The sequence below is a fragment of the Ruditapes philippinarum genome, unplaced genomic scaffold, assembly GCF_026571515.1.
Source record: "Ruditapes philippinarum isolate M1 unplaced genomic scaffold, ASM2657151v2 ctg4503_1_1_1_1, whole genome shotgun sequence".
NCBI classification, from domain to species: Eukaryota; Metazoa; Mollusca; class Bivalvia; order Venerida; family Veneridae; genus Ruditapes; species Ruditapes philippinarum.
This window is the reverse complement of record NW_026862914.1, coordinates 42,716-59,340: the sequence shown is the minus strand read 5'-3', so window position 1 is coordinate 59,340 and position 16,625 is coordinate 42,716. Positions and strand designations below refer to the sequence as shown.

The window sequence follows — 16,625 nt, the reverse complement described above, 5'->3', positions numbered from 1 at the left end:
ATTAATGTCTAAAACATAATCAGAAAAAGGATTATCAGTGGACTTTTGAATATTATAGTTTTGACAAAAATTATTTTAAAAGAAACTAGACAACGTTTGGTTACACATGTACTTGAGCTAATCATAAGCGGATTATATTTAACTGTTATCAAAAAATATTGTTTTGCTGCTGATTGGATTGTGAAAACGTGTAGAGTTTGATACATTTTTCTTTAAAAATAGCAAAATATAATTGAAATGACGTCAGCATGGGCGACGCCGTTTTGAAATGGACTTCACGTCAGGTTACATAGGAAAAGATGTAATTTTAACATTTTAACAATATTATTATTGTTGTTGTTGTTGTTTTTTTTGGACAAAAAAAAAAATGAAAAACATGTCTAAAGATAATAACTCTTGACATGAATTTCTATGAGTATATTATTATATTTAATACAAAATGAAATGTTTAGATTTTGTTGGACAGACTGTAATTAAATGGTTATATTTTAACAGATTTGAACAAAAAATATTGTCAGACAGTTGCTGAATTGCAGATTAAATAAACATGGCTAGTTTGAATAAAATGTATTCTTACCTTTTAAGTACCAGTTTGAAATTGTTCCACATTTCCCCGCTGTATTAGCGATAACATACTTTCCCATTAAACCGAACCATTTCTCGTCAATGCCAAGGTATTCATCACAAATAGGTGTTTCACCTTGCGAAAGATTGTATCCAACAATTCGTTGATTTATAAATGGGAGGTCGGTAGCATTGTCACATGGGTCTGTTAATTTAGAAATTAATAAAACATTATTATCTAATGTCATTGTATATGAATTTTTATTTACAATTTCAGATCACTTTAATTTTAATCAGGGATGTTAAATATAATAAATTTTAGTGTATCTCTTTTTGCAAAAAAAGAGTCACTCTTAGTATATCCATAGGTCTAAGGATTTCGGATATATGTGTTCGAGCCGTATTTTCACCGTACACGTTTGTTGACGACAATAGGTCAAAAGTCACTCAACCACCACCGGTTTTTCAAATATTCTTATTTGGAGAAGAAAAGTCGAAAATAAAAATCATTAAGTAACTTCTCGTATCTGACTTGAATAAAAAAGTTTAATAATAATAATAATAATAAATGGCGGCTATCTCTGCAAAATAAACGAACTTACCTGCACTAAAAGACAAAACTGTAGTTACTTGAAATATGGTTAGCAAAATCGTTAAAATAACAGCAATCAACATTGTGCATAGTCGACAAGTCAACTAAGACTGACTACCTACGACGATATACCTGAGGAAAAATAATAAAATTCACATGTGCTTGATTTTTTGAAAAAAATCTCCTTTTATCTCATAAAAATCTTGAAATATACCCCTTCAGAGAATCGGGAGATTAAAAAGTAACCGGACTATGTCACTTTTGTTTATTCTTTGCATTTTATGCACAGATAAAACATTATTCAGAGATCATCTCGAGATTAAAATGTATTTGAAAATACATTTTTCATCGTTGTGCAAACTGTCTTAGATAATTTTAATTCCATATCGACGTTTCTGTTGCACAATATGATTAAATATTAGATAAATTGTAAAAGGCAGATAAAAAACGGACCAAGGTATCGTTTCATTATCAGTATGACAATTATCAAGTACTTCCCGATTTGTAAGCTTGACTTTTAAGCAGATTATTCATGGTTATGCATTGAATTCGAATGTAAGGATGAAACTGAAAATAGTATTATTATTGTGGATAATAAAATATGGTAGGTAAAATTTTAGCTTTACGCATACATTTTGAATTTATCAATCATCGTTGTAATTTCTTAAGAGACTACGATTTCCATACTGAACAGCTGAGTATAATAAGACAAATTTACTTAATATAAATCGGCCGTTTTAAATGATGAAAAAGCACACCAACTACCGACTATAGAAATCTTATCTATTGGTAATATAAGTGCGACTTTTTATGTCTTATTAAGAAAATATTAACTTATCTTTAGAACTATCTTATTTAAATATAATATATCGACATTACGGCAATACGGCTATTTAAACATGGGCTCCTAAGAGGAAATATATTTGCATCTATGCCACTCCAGTACTCAATATTTGGGACATTTTATACTCAAAACTTCCATACATATTTAGGGAAAAAAAATCATTACCAAAACTCTTATTTGGTATTGCATCTTGTTCAGATAAGAAACAAATAAAATGGCATTAATTATGCTTAATTGTCATATTATGTCAATTTGATCTGATATTTATTTGCATATTTCACTTTTGTGAAATAAGATTTATTTTGTAAAACATATCTATACCTCGTTCCAATCAATAACCAATATAATATAATATTATAAAATGACATTAGCTTATGATCTTTTCTATATGTCTTAGAACGTTAAATACAAGGTATGTTTAAGATACTATTCTGGTACTGTAAACAGGGTGCTGGTTCATTAGAACCAACAGAAAGTTTTCGATTCCCTTATATAGTTACCGTCGGATTTACGTCAGAATGAGTTATAATCTAAGCGTATACTTGTTTTTTTTTATAAATATATATTTGCCTATAATTTTCAGGGCTTTCCACTAACAGGTGTTTTAGTGTTTTGCAAATAATAGTCCGTGTTTACCACAATCAAAATTTATAAACGAATCTACTGTATTAGGGTCACACCGACATACTTAGTAACTAAGTCATATAAAATATGAATGGATCATTCTGCATTATGTTTTACTAGTCTTTGCAATGTAAAATGAGTCATACATAGTGGGTAACAAGCTTGGGTTTTATGCAAGTGTAATTGCTGCAAAAGAAATGGTGTAACGCAACAGCTGTGCACTGCATACCTTGAGACGGGCCGAATAAAATGCTACATTGCAATTGACGAATGTGCTTTTGTAAAAATCGAAGTTAAAGAAGAAGCATTACGAAACGAAAATTACATTACCAAATATAAAAGCAATACCGAAGCATACATATTACCGAAGAAACCGGTTAAAACGGCATACAATCAAACAACTAATAATATGAGGGAAAAACAGTATTTGTCATAATAATGAACAGCGGGTGGTCTATAGGGCAACATATATCAATGGCACGACTGTCTTTGTTAAAATAACTTTTCTGAGAAAACGGTATGTATGAGCGAATGTTCTGAACTTGTACACACAAGTTGGTGGTAATGATGTACAATAATTGGTATATAAATATCGCAAACATATTTTCAGTCTCTTTTTTAATTATATTTTAACTGAAATCGGACAACATTATGATACCGTTTTCGGTGAGTTTATTTAAACTAATGAACGTCAATATCGGTATGTCTCATTGATACTGATTTGTTTTATATTTAAGTTCATACCTTGAATCCCTGCTTACCATCCGGACATTCAAAATTTCCTAGAGATAGCATTGGTCTTCGCAATGAAAACTGCACAATACCAGGTTCCCACGAGCAGATTTGTGACAAATACCTCGACTCGCCAACATGGTATATCATAGAGGATGGCAAATTACTGAATCATTGTCCGAGCAAGGGCTCATGTGGAAACGCCTATCCTGCGTGGATGGATGGTATGTTAATATCATACAACACAAAAGTGTTTCATAACTTTGTTAGGTGTGAATAACCGTCTTTTACATTCTTTTAAAAAATTATTTGTAAACGCTTATACTAGCCTAATAAATGAGGTTTTTTCTGGGATTTGTTTGTATTTCTTTGTTCAAAGTAAAAGCTAGAGATGACAAATGTTTCTTTACATGTGTACTATAAAAAATATTTTTAAGACGTTTGGAGGCATTAACAGCCTCCAATACTATAAACAAGCTGTCTAAATAGTCGACGTATGATGAGTATTTGTTTAACATTGTTTATTATATGAATAAAAAATGTTAAAGTTTTAGGGTGACCTTTGGTACAGATCTAAAACTATGTCAAGTTATTGATCTTTTACTTACGCAGGTTCATATCCGACTGAAAAAGATGGCGTTATTGATTTGACGGCGTGTATAAAAAGAGATAATGACTGCTGTAAAGATCACGTGACAATGAGAGTAAAGAATTGCTCGACCTTCCTTGTTTATCATTTAAAACCGTTAAAAGAATGTACAAGTGCATACTGTATTGGTAAGACTATTATAATTACAGCTCAAGAAAGCTAAGTTAAGTCACAAAGTTTCGAAAATGAGCATGTTCTTGAAAGAACAAAATTTCAGAATATCAAGACCCATTTTCTGTTCTTCACGAGGTAATTATATGAAATATGTGGACCGTTCAAATTTTGATGCAGTATTTCGCGTTCATTAACTCGAGATTTGAAGACATATGTTTTGTTAACATTGTATGGTTCCGTCAATCATATATTGTATAATAATGCAATTTATCACATATGCGTTCCGTAAAACGATATATCTTGACGTGACGTCATATGCGCTACACAAAGTGTACTCACTAATGAAATTCTAAAAATGTACAATTTTTCAGTAGATTAATTAAAACATTTATCTAACACGAGGTATAAAACAATAAAACATGCTCCCCAGCAGATCTCAATATATAATCTTATTCATTTCGTTCATTATAAACATCCTCCATCTCTTGCACAGTCTATTCAAAGTAGGAATTGTTAGAATCAAGGGTAACAGTCTGTAATAAGTAAATTAAGAACAGTTCAAAAGTATCACAACATAATGGAAAGTGCTTTGTAGCTCATAGGATATGTCAAAACAATCTTAAAAAGATCACCAATGCCATACTTTATCTAGTTTATACCACGAACACAAAAACTGCAAACAAAATTTATAGATACTAATTAAAGCCGATTTTTAACACAGCAACAATGTGTACATAAAAACTATATCTAAGATAACTAAACTAAAGTTTGTGATAGGAAATATGTATATATCCTTGCTAAGACACCGTACTTATGCTCTAGTGCTACCTTATACACACCAAGTTAGCATCATTAAAATTAACATTATCATCATTATTATCATTTACTATTGTTATTTCTGTTGTTGTAAAAATATCATTAGACTTTTCTTTATTAATTATTTCAGAGTCGGATCTACCATGTAGGCCTCCTACTACTACTACACAGACAACAACAACAACAACAACAACAACAACAATTACAACATTGACAGCAGCAGCAGCAAAGAAGATAAATACAACACAGTCAGGTAAAACGATTACTATATTCTTACCTTTGACATTCCACACAAAATGGAAAGAATAATGGTACATAACATATGTCCAAGTATTCGACATTAAGCATAAAGCTTGTCCGGCTTTCACAGTTCATACTGCTAATGGGATTACAACCACACTTTGCAGGAGTTATCGGTACCATCCCTAGTTGTGCATAACGCCGACATGTTCCGCTTTGCTGCACAAAATGGCAGCCAGAGATAAAAATAGTAAAATCTTGTCCGGCTTCAAAGGTCAAACTACTGGTGGGATTTTAACCAAACTATGCAGGAGTGATCAGTACCATCTGTAGTTGTGCATATTGTAGGCACGCTCAGCTTCGCAACACAAAAGGGCCATCATAGCTAAAAATAAAAATAATCTTCTCCGGCTTTCAAAGGCTAAACTTCTGGCGGAATTGTGACATAACTATACAGGAGTGATCAGTATCATACTTACTTTTGGAAGACATATGTTTTTGTGACAAAAAACCCTTATCTATAACAGTAAGAAAAAACAAACCCATGATTCTCGTGTGAATATATAAAGTATGTAAATCTAACCAATAAAATACTCGCATTGTAAGTAAAAGCAAATTTGTATATACATATTTTTTCAGATTTATTTCAAACATTTGTGTGCACCGTATCATTAAAAATAACAGTTTGTTCATTACCATTTATACATAACTTCATGAAAATATGCTTAAACAGTACTGCATGCACTAGATACATTGGACATAGTAAATCTATAACATTAAGCATTCTATTAAACAATGAAAAAACACAGATGAATTTCTAGAAATGGTTTGTTGTGATAAATGAGTGTGTACCATCCCCCTCGGCCCCGGCTATGATAAAATAACTGTACTCGAAAGTCGTCAAAAACCATTCACTTGATTTAGGGAGCTTACATAATTACGCGTTCTCTGTGCCTTGTCTGCTCAAAATCGGTTGAGTAACAGCAAAGTTGTTAATAAAAAACATACATGAATCGGGTGAAAAATCAACGTGTACCGTACCCTAAAAGTCACATGATATGGCCACATTGGAAATGGTACGTAAAGTAGGTGGAGTTTAAAAATGCTCGAAGATACAGATCCAGACTATTTTTCAAATCGTGTTCATTCTTCTTTTGCTTATTGTGAGGATAGCTCAAGATAAACAGACTCTTCGACCTTATAACGGTTTTTACTACAAATCAGTTATTGTCATAGGAAACTTAATACTTACACTCTGAAACCAAATTAATATTCCTTTAGCGTTTTTCGTTTCTAGCGTGTAGTCACAAACATTCCGAACATCTTTTACAATGATGAACGTAAAGATCAAATAATGCATTCCAGAATTTGTGCTAAATTAAAAAGGTTTTGCATCTGATTTGTTCGATGAAATATAGTTGAGTGTCCGTTATGATTTTTAAAAGTCCGCCATTTCTCTTTAATTTGACATCTACCTTCACATTCTTATATTGATATTTGATCAGGGACACTAAAAAGATTATAATAACGCTTGTAAAGTACTATATTTTATCCTACAGTATTCATAATAGTTCGCGTAATTTTCTACTGACGTATTTTATTAACAAATGAAAGATGTAAATGACTTATTATCATGCATAACACCACTTTACATCCGCATATCTACCCATTTTATACTATTTATCTATTACTGCATATAAAGAAAATATTGTTTTACAGTTTTTATATGCCCGAAAAAAATTGTGTTATACCCCCTGGTGTCCGTCTGTCCGTCCGTCCGTACGTCCGTCCGTCCGTTAGCAATTTGGTTTCCGGAGCATAACTTAAATTCCATTTGGCCCACAGTATTCAAACTTCATAGGATGATTGTCCATATTGCGTCGAAGACCCCTATTGATTTTGGGGTCACAAGGTCAAAGGTCAAAGTCATTATTACTTTAAAACTGAAAACGGTTTACGGAGCATTACTTAAGTTCCATTTGGCCAATAATATTCAAACTTCATAGGATGATTGTCCATATTGGGTAGAAGACCCCTACTGATTTTGGGGTCAAAGGTCAAGGTCACTATTACCGTTAAACTGAAAACAGTTTCCGGAGCATAACTTAAGTTCCATTTGGCCAAAAGTGTTCAAACTTCAAAGGATGATTGTCCATATTGGGTAGAACACCCCTATCGATTTTAGGGTCACAAAGTCAAAAGTCAAGGTCACTATTATTTTAAAACTGAAAATAGTTTCCGGAGCATTACATAAGTTCCATTTTGCCCACAGTGTTCAAACTTCATAGAATGATTGTCCATATTGATTTTGGGGTCACAAGGTCAAAGTTCAAGGTTACTTTTGCCTTAAAACTAAAAACAGTTTCTGGAGCATAATTTAAGTTCCATTTGGCCAACAGTGTTCAAACTTCATAGGATGATTGTCCATATTAGGTAGCAGACCCCTATTGATTTTGGGGTCACCAGGTCAAAGTTCAAGGTCATTATTACCTTAAAATTGAAAAAAAAATTTGGAGCATAATATAAGTTCCATTTTGCCCACAATATTCAAACTTCATAGGAGGATTGGTATTTGAAGGAGGTAAAACTTTATTTCATTCCCATGTCTAACAAATGCTTTATCCTTACTTAAAAAAAAAACACTTTCGGGCATATAATGCTTCGCCTAGCGGTGCTCTTGTTGACAGGATATAGGAAAAAATCTTGTTATAAAAAAGTCATGTTTTATAATCATGAAATTCCTTTGTTACAATGACATATCACCAGCCCAATTTCTTTCTGCATGCTGTGTAAATTAAAAATTATTCATACAGTATATAAGATGAAGAAAATATTTGTTTTTCAAATTGCATAAATTGCATTTAATCTAATGATAGTTCAAATTAACTTAAAGTACATCACAAAACTGGTTTTTTTTTCAGGTTTAAAAGGAAAGGATAAAGCTCTTATAATTTGTGTCAGCATCATTGCAGCTGCTATTGCTGCTTTAGCTGTGGCATTTGCATGTAAAAATAAAAGTAACAGGTATATTGTTTTCTTTTCCAATATTATGACCAATCATGTTTTTAATGATATGATATTATGTTATGTTATGTTATGTTATGTTATGTTGTGTTATATCATATCATTTCATTACAAAAAGCTGCATGTTAGCCAAGCAGGGAAAGGCATTTCAAAGCTATTTATAGTATATATATTATATCATATTATTTTATTTATTTTTGTAGTGTTTTATTACATATTTTTGTATTATTTTATGTTATATTAAAAAAGAATAGTAATGATTCGAGTGCGAACAGCACATTGAACAAACAATAAGATGTTTCGTGAATGCATAACAACAACAGAAGGATACTACGTCATTCCGCACCTGCAAAATGCTTGCAAAAGGACTGTTTGTTTAATGCGCTACATTATTTTTGATATTCTAACAATTTTCTGGAAGGAAAACATATTTTATCTTAGAGGCGACGGGATGTTCACCACCCCCCCCCCCCCCCCCAAAAAAAAAGAAAAGAAAAGAAACAGTCCGATTGGGGGCACTTTCCAGCTACGCGATGGCGTAAAATGAAATCTTTTAAGATATTTTTCTCTGAAGCTAAGTTATTTTGTGTGTGGCATCATCTCATTAAACACTACAAAGTTTTTTCAAAGTAAAGCCCTGGGCTCAATCTTGGCTTCGCCCCAGGGGTCATTGATTTTCCTTAAATAGTAAATACCTCCCTTTTTCTTAATTTTCTCTTTCTTTTTTTTCTTTTTTTTGAAAACTACAAAAGCTATATCTTAGATATTAAGCAGGTAACATTGGCCTGTGGGCCGCTACAAAAATTGTTCAAGTTATAACCCTTCGGTCAAAATTGGCACCGACTCGGGAGAACATAGATTTTATAAATGTATATATAGTAAAAAACATTCTATACTTAAGCATTCTATACTAAAACAACAAGAGCTAAAGCTTACTTTTAACTACTAAACCATTACTAAATGTGTTCAAATGATAGCCTTCGGTCAATATTTGCCCCGTCCCAGGGCGTCTTTGATTTTCCTTATATTGTATATAATAAAAACTTTTTGTCCGGTAACATGTAAATTAATGACATGGACATCAGTGAAAAATGGTCATTTTAATTTGTGCTCGTAGAGCGATTGATTTAATTAGTCCGAGTGCTTAGCAGACGAAATGTACGAAATAAGTGCCCTACTGGGATCCTACATATTACCGGAAAAATATGATGGTTTTTTTTTGCTGTAACTTGTATTTAAAACAATAAAAAAGAATTGTAATTTACCCAAATAATTTTGGGTTCTTAATACAAGTAAATATTACGTAAACATTACTTTAACAAACATGAAATTAAACATTTGACCGTAGAGATGTGTCTTCGAAGTAGGGCATTATAAGAGAGAAAAAATCGTGTAGACAGCTCATTTTAACGGACATTGCGTTTCAAAATTTTTTGAAGTCGTGAATTGAAATTAATTTTTAAAAAATCAACAAGGAAATTACGACAATTTAAAGGCAAGGTCAAGATATTGGAAAAAACCAGTATGTAACTAAAACTAGACACGACAGCCATGCTTGTTATGAAGAGGCCAATATATGGGGTGTAATTGAAATATACACTATTAACTCAATTAACGTATTGATTCTTCATATCTTAAACGTATGAAACAATTTGATATTCAAATGGGATTTTGTTCTTAGACTAACAGTTTCCTTTTGGTCATCATGTAGCATGTTACAAAAGCCATAAAATCTATTTTATATACATTTCACGTAGAGTTTCCTTCCACAGGCGTAACCCGTTTCCTTATATGGCTTTTAATTTGCATTTTTTTTGTAAACGAGATACTGTTTGGACTAAATTTAAAATCAATTTTAATCATTGAAATATGTTACGATTGTCTCCTGAGATAACGTTGTGAATAAATAAAAGTAAAACCTATCTAAAATAACCAATTAATGGCCTCTCAATATTCGGGTATGCGCATAACAGATTATTCCCCTGCATGACCAGGTCATGAAATAGCTAGTAAACAAAAGGGTATGTAAGTAAATAAAGAACCGAATCAACAATATTTTCCTGAGAGTTGTTTTGTTGTTATATAATTTGAAAAAGAAAGTGTGTGTACCATTCAGACCGGGTGATTTTTTAATCGAAGCAAAAAATAAAGCACTATCGACAGGAATAGATATTGCCCGGTAAATATAAAGGATCCCAGTATCGCTTTTTTAGCATAAAAGAAAACGGCTGAAATTTCTAGAACGCGTAATCCTTTCCTATCATGCGAACCTCTTATATAAGAGTCGAGCTTCTTATACGTTCTTAAACTTTCTCATATTTTCTTGGTATATTTAAAGGTTCTATTGAGTTTGTTTTATTTAATAATGTTATGCGTGACATTATCTTAATAACTCAAAACAGTATATAAATTTTAAATTGTATGTTATATGTATAGATAATTCATATTTTGTATTACTCTAATTTAATCACACACACGCGCGCGCACTATCGCACGCACGCACGCACACACACATTCACACGTGAATGTACCGAATTCTCTATTATAATATTCTATTCTATTTAAGCTTTAGGTGCAAAGTGGGAGCAGCAAATGGAGGCCTAACATCCCAAAACTTCAAGCAAGTTGCAGAGGCAGGGCAAAATCAACAGCAAACATAAAAGAACCGCAACAGAAATATTTCAGCTACACTTCTTTTCATGTTTTTGTTTATCTTGTTTTTTCGGTAATGCTAATGTTTTTACGTTTTGCAGATTGCATTTTATTTTTACAAATGATTGTCATTCAGATTCATACAATTGACTCGCAATAACTCATACTCGCTTTACTTAAAATTCCGCGTAAGTCCCGTCAAAGTTCCATCTTATCTTTAAATCTTTACTTTGTCTGAGACAACTTTTGAGTTTCTAGGACTCCGGATGTGTCGAAGGGAATTTTTGGTCCCAACTATTAACTTTTAACATATTTTCTTTTCAATAAGTCCAAGTATGATGAAAGGTTGGCGAAACTGCTTCATATGTCATGATTATTTGTATTTTATAACTGACTTTACACGCTGTTACAAATACTTTTATTAGTATTATATTATATTTAAACGGTCAGATAAATAAAATACAATAAAATAGAAAGAAAAAAAACTTAATACACATTATTACTTATCAAGGCACATGTTATTTGTGTGATATATTTTCCTGTGTTACATGTTAATGCTGACCATGTTCTTATATAGCATTGATAAGTGATTTACATTTTATTACGAGTAGACCTACAACTTCAGACCAGCGTATGCGTAGGACTAGCACCTGACGTTTGTTGTTTCTTGAACATTTTCTTTTCTAATATCTGATATGTTTTTTTTCTTCATTCGTTAAGTTATAAAATATAAAAATATTCGTTTACAATATAAATCAATATATTTTTGTAAAAAATGTTTGAAACAGTTATGATCGTCGTCTCTTTATTTTGTTTTAACTTACTAGTATATTCATTCGTTAAGCTTTAACAAAGACCGATATTCTATTTAGTTTAAAATTATAAAATACCGCTTATTGTACTGCTTTCCTATTTATGTAACAAGACAAATCCGATATGATATTCTTTGCAAGTATAGTACAAATAAACATTCTATGAACTTTGAAGGATTGTAAATATGGCTGTCAAAGACTTGATTTTTATTTGTTGGGTCGTCAGACCAAACAAATAATGGTAGCAAAATTTCAGACCATGATGCTGTTAATTGCAAATGCCGAAAGTAGTCCGCTTTTTTTGAAGCGGTTACTTCCCTTCATATGTACATTAACGCCGAAATTTAAGGGAAGACCACTGCGTTAAGATTGTCAAACGAAAAAAAAGTTCCCAATTGGTAGAAGATTTCTAATATTGCATTATTCTTACAGATATACATGCTTATATTCAGCTCCATGATTATTTACTTCAGTGTTAAGCAACAGGTTTACCGTGAACAAAATACATCGAAATTAATAAGGGTTACAAACTTTTATTAAGAATAATATTGTATTCTTCAGGCTGTTTATCTTATAACTCTCCGTGGTCGAGAGGTTTTAACAATCGATTTAGAAGCGAGTGGTCCGGAGTTCGAATCCCAGTTCAAGCTACTCATGTCTTTTTTTTTTTTTTCTTCTTTTTTTTTTTTTTTTTTTTTTTTTAATTGATTAAGCCAAATAAACATTGAATTGAATATCAGTGTTGCAATTAGTCTTATAGCAACTATAGTTATAACACTGGAAACAGAATTTGGTGACACTTTACAAACAAAGTGGTTAATAGTCTTACAACTTTACCTTTCTGACATTCTGAGACCCAAACAAATCCAGCGCCTTCTGTGCTTTGATTTAGAAGTGTGATAGCTATGTTACAATCAAGGGTTATTGTATATGGATATTGACGGGTTTTGTTTGTTTCAATGTTTCCTCGTTGCAAATATTGTTCAATATATTTTTGTTCCAAGTTTGATACGTGTATATTCAACTTTTCAAATGGCCGAATATATTAACAAATATCATTTTTACACATTTTATATAATTGAAAACAAAATGATTCATTCATCATACAGTTTAAAAGGATCTTGTATTCATTAGCAATGTACAATGCCAAAGGTATGTATTCCATCAATACAAAGCACCCAAGTCACTTGCTGAAAACTTCTATGCTCTTGAAGAAACGCACAGTGACTGTAAGACGTGACGGAGAAAGTGTTTGAATCACTGGTGAAATATATTTCGACGAAATTGCATTAAAACATGAGACCTGTATTACCATGGAAAACATATCTATTGTATTATGCGGTCAAACAAATACTTTTTGTAATAAAACGTTAGTACAGAGATTCTTGACTTTAAGGTTATTCATACTTATGTGTTGATTTTTGCTTAAGCCGGAGCTCTAGTGGGCGAAGACGGTGGCATGCACCTATAACCACCGTCCATGAAAAGGCTCAAGTAAACCGAGCCTGAAACTAATGCAACTTAAGTAAAGTGTGAATTTTGGTCAACAATATGTATAACAATATTTATATATAAAGAAATAAAAAACAACAAAAAAACAACATTGTTTTCATAAAATGAAAATGTCTATACGGAAACACATTGTACATAATTACGAGTGCTGTCCCAATAGTCATAGACAACAGCTTTCACATTAAAAATACTCAAAGGAATTCTTAAAACATTCATTGGTATTTAATACGCCATCGCTGATAAAAACAGCATGATATGTTTAATTTGATTATACGAAACAAATTACATATATCAGACTACCGGGTAACGCAATTCGGCCCACATTCCTACGACATAAATACATTACGTGACATTATGTTGATGTTTTTCCTTTTCAAAATATCACCTCTGTAAGGAATACACTCTTGATGTCAAATCTTTGATGTCCAACCACCTTCTTATACGAGAGATACACATATTGTCTTTTGAAGTTCTCAGCACACTCAATTTTAAACAGTCTAAACTTTCTGAGATACTGAAAGCTGTTTGATGTCTGCCTTCATCAACAATGTTTCAAGTCCCTCACTTTTAATCATCGCTTGACTACGGGCATCCAACATTTGTTTCTTTTGTGTTTATCACCTGTTACATATTTCTTATGTCACTTGTATAACAACGATCGCAAAATATTTCGGTATTTCTTGGCAGTTTTTAACTATTTTTAAGATGATTATAAGAAACATTTAGCACTAAATGCCGAAATCGATAACCATCTGCCGGGCCGCGTTAGCGTCAAGGTTGCCATTTTTGTTGTGTTTATATTAGCACTGTATTAAACAAAAGATACACTGTAAACATGTATGCATTACGATATTCTTGAAATTTTGCCACGTACCTTCAGACATACGTTAAAGGCAACGTCATAACATTAGGCAGTTTTCTAATACGTACCACTGTTTTGTAGATGATCTGTTACGTTTGTAAATGAAGTTTTTTGCCCGCATACACGCCGCCGCATTCACACACCTCAGAAACTGTATTAATATTTCAATATTGAATATATGTAAAGCATTACTTATTTTGTTACAAATTGATGGATATAAACGTGTGCAAAATAATTTTACACGCGGGCGTTATATTTTTGTTTTAAAGCTATTGTCCATGACTTTGTGGGACTGCCCTCGAATATGACAAATATGAATCGACATCTTTTTAATGAAATATTTATGCTTTCGATAATTTACTACGAATGTTTTCTAACGGTGTTAGCATAGTACTAAATGGTTTATTCAATGTTTTTCGTTTAAAACTTTCTGAGTCCGAATGGGAGTATCTCCGAAATCGCGTTCTGCTTGGAGCATTTTCCATGTTTATCAAAAAGAAGAAATCTGACTTTTGAATATAAATATTTCAAACCAATCTCGTAAAATGTGTACAAATTATTCGGTTTATGCCCAGGTATAGACTGGACTGAATTTTGCACTCTATAAGATTGTAGTACAAGTGATATCTTGATTTTTCATAATTAGGGTATACTGATTCCTATTATAGTGGATACCAAGCTAAAAATCTTAATCTTGACCATTGAAATGGCCATTGACAACTAAAATGACCGCCACAATTGTATACAAGAAAAGCATTGATGCAAAGCATCAAAGGGCGTCCAAACAGCAGGTGCAGATGAACTAGTAGATATATGATGACAAGATATTCTTATAAACTTTTCAATGGTTCATTGGGTTTTACCAGAATTGTATATCACTTTTGAATGAACGGACGAAAGACATTGTTCATTATTTATAACTTTGATCGGCATGCTAGAAATTAGAATATTACTTGTTATTTCTTTATGATCGTGGTTATTTATAGCAACAGATATACATGTATACAATCATTTATAATCCATATGTGTAACGCATGATCAACACCATACTTGTGTAATTGTCCCTTATTATGTTATCGCTATTAGCGAGGACCCCCTCTTAAGGTATCTGTTCACACTAAGTAACAATATGACACTTGTTATATTATTACCATGTTGATCATGTTGAGCATAATTGTTTATTATACAATAAATGTAATTTCTATTTTAACTAAAAAAATACAGATTTTATGAACATTGTTTTCTTTTCTTTTTTTGTGTGTGTTTTATGCGCTATTTTAATACTGAGTTTTTACGTTTACTACTATTTTAAGAATTCAATTGTCATAATGATCGACGATTATAAGTCAAAACTTAACTGGCAAAAGTCAGTAAATCATGGTTAATCTTTCAATATATATCAAATCTTCATGTATTATGGAGGATAATAAATAATAATTGAATAATTCATAAAATCTGATTTGTAACTTTGAATAATTCTTCGGTATCTTTACTAAACACGAATAACAAATTAAATAAAATGTTTTAAAGTTGATAGTGTCATATTAATGCCATAAAAATGTACATTTTTTTCTCAATTATTGTACATATTTATTGTTTTTATCTCATATAGATAAAATATAACATGCGACTTGTGTTGTTGGTTTTTTTTTTCGAATTGTATGTTTATGTATAATAATAATCAATCAATTCGAGAGTTGATCTGTGTTTATTTATTATTGTAACCAAACTAAGTGACAAACATTCATTTTGAAAAAAAGCTTATTTATCTGTAAAATATTTGTTCTATTCTGTAACGATATCAAACATCTACTCCAAAACCGGGAGAGACCGGACAATAAACGTGTGGTACTATTCGCCGTTCATTAATAAATCCCGTGAAAGACCGGGAATTACCGATAGGAGTACATCCCTCTATAAATAGATTTTCGGAATATTTAGGTCATCAACTCATCATTCTATTAACAGCTTTCGGAATAACATACCATAATAGCCCACTGTGTACTACAAAATGATAAGCAAAAATACCCCGAAGAGCGCGATTTATTGACGGAAAAGGTTATTTCATTTGAAAATGTTTGCATTGCGAAATTCTCCAGTTCGCCATTTATTGTACATATCGCGACTAATTAATAATCAAGCACCCTCATACCGATCGGAATGATCGGCTTTTATTATTGGCAACTATAAAAGGCTCGAGAAGTTGCTGTCGCCCTTTCACAAAATCTCATTTCATTCCAATAGGCGCCGCGCTTCGGCGCGGACGCCAATCATAATTGATAATATACTTCCAAAATCAGGAAAATCTTAAACTGAAATTTGTCATAAAGCATATTTTTGTGAAAACAAATTAACGAGATCAAAACAGAATGAAAAAAAAAACACAATCCATTCCGGCCGGATATCCAACATGGCGGACAATATTTGTCGATAAGCCTATATAGGGGAAGTAGTATAAATGACTTCTGTATATAAACATGTCAATAAAGAGATCAGAATTCAGGAGACAGGAATTCTAGTCCCTTCTCCTTTTTGAACCATCACTTTATTCGGAGTTTAGGGCAGCGCCCACTACACTCTTCCCTGTC

The 16,625-nt window shown here is 32.0% G+C and overlaps 2 protein-coding genes across 2 annotated transcripts in view; one reads left to right on the top strand and one right to left on the bottom strand.

The window, feature by feature from the left end:
* LOC132720603 (von Willebrand factor D and EGF domain-containing protein-like) overlaps window positions 1–1,300 on the bottom strand; it is a 37,084-nt gene extending 35,784 nt beyond the window's left edge. Inside the window, exons 1-2 of the mRNA XM_060704761.1 lie at window positions 1,167–1,300; window positions 578–769 (exon numbers count right to left, since the gene is read on the bottom strand). Coding sequence (XP_060560744.1) covers window positions 578–769; window positions 1,167–1,239 — 265 coding nt within the window. The 5' untranslated portion in view covers window positions 1,240–1,300. The remainder of the gene's footprint in view (window positions 1–577; window positions 770–1,166) is intronic.
* Window positions 1,301–1,626: 326 nt separating this feature from the next.
* Window positions 1,627–12,037, top strand: LOC132720602 (von Willebrand factor D and EGF domain-containing protein-like). Its single transcript, XM_060704760.1, has 6 exons — window positions 1,627–1,760; window positions 3,362–3,580; window positions 3,969–4,133; window positions 5,066–5,188; window positions 8,097–8,199; window positions 10,766–12,037. The coding sequence occupies exons 1-6, from the start codon at window positions 1,718–1,720 to the stop codon at window positions 10,857–10,859; spliced, it is 747 nt and encodes a 248-aa protein (XP_060560743.1). The 5' UTR covers window positions 1,627–1,717; the 3' UTR covers window positions 10,860–12,037.
* Window positions 12,038–16,625: the final 4,588 nt, after the last annotated feature.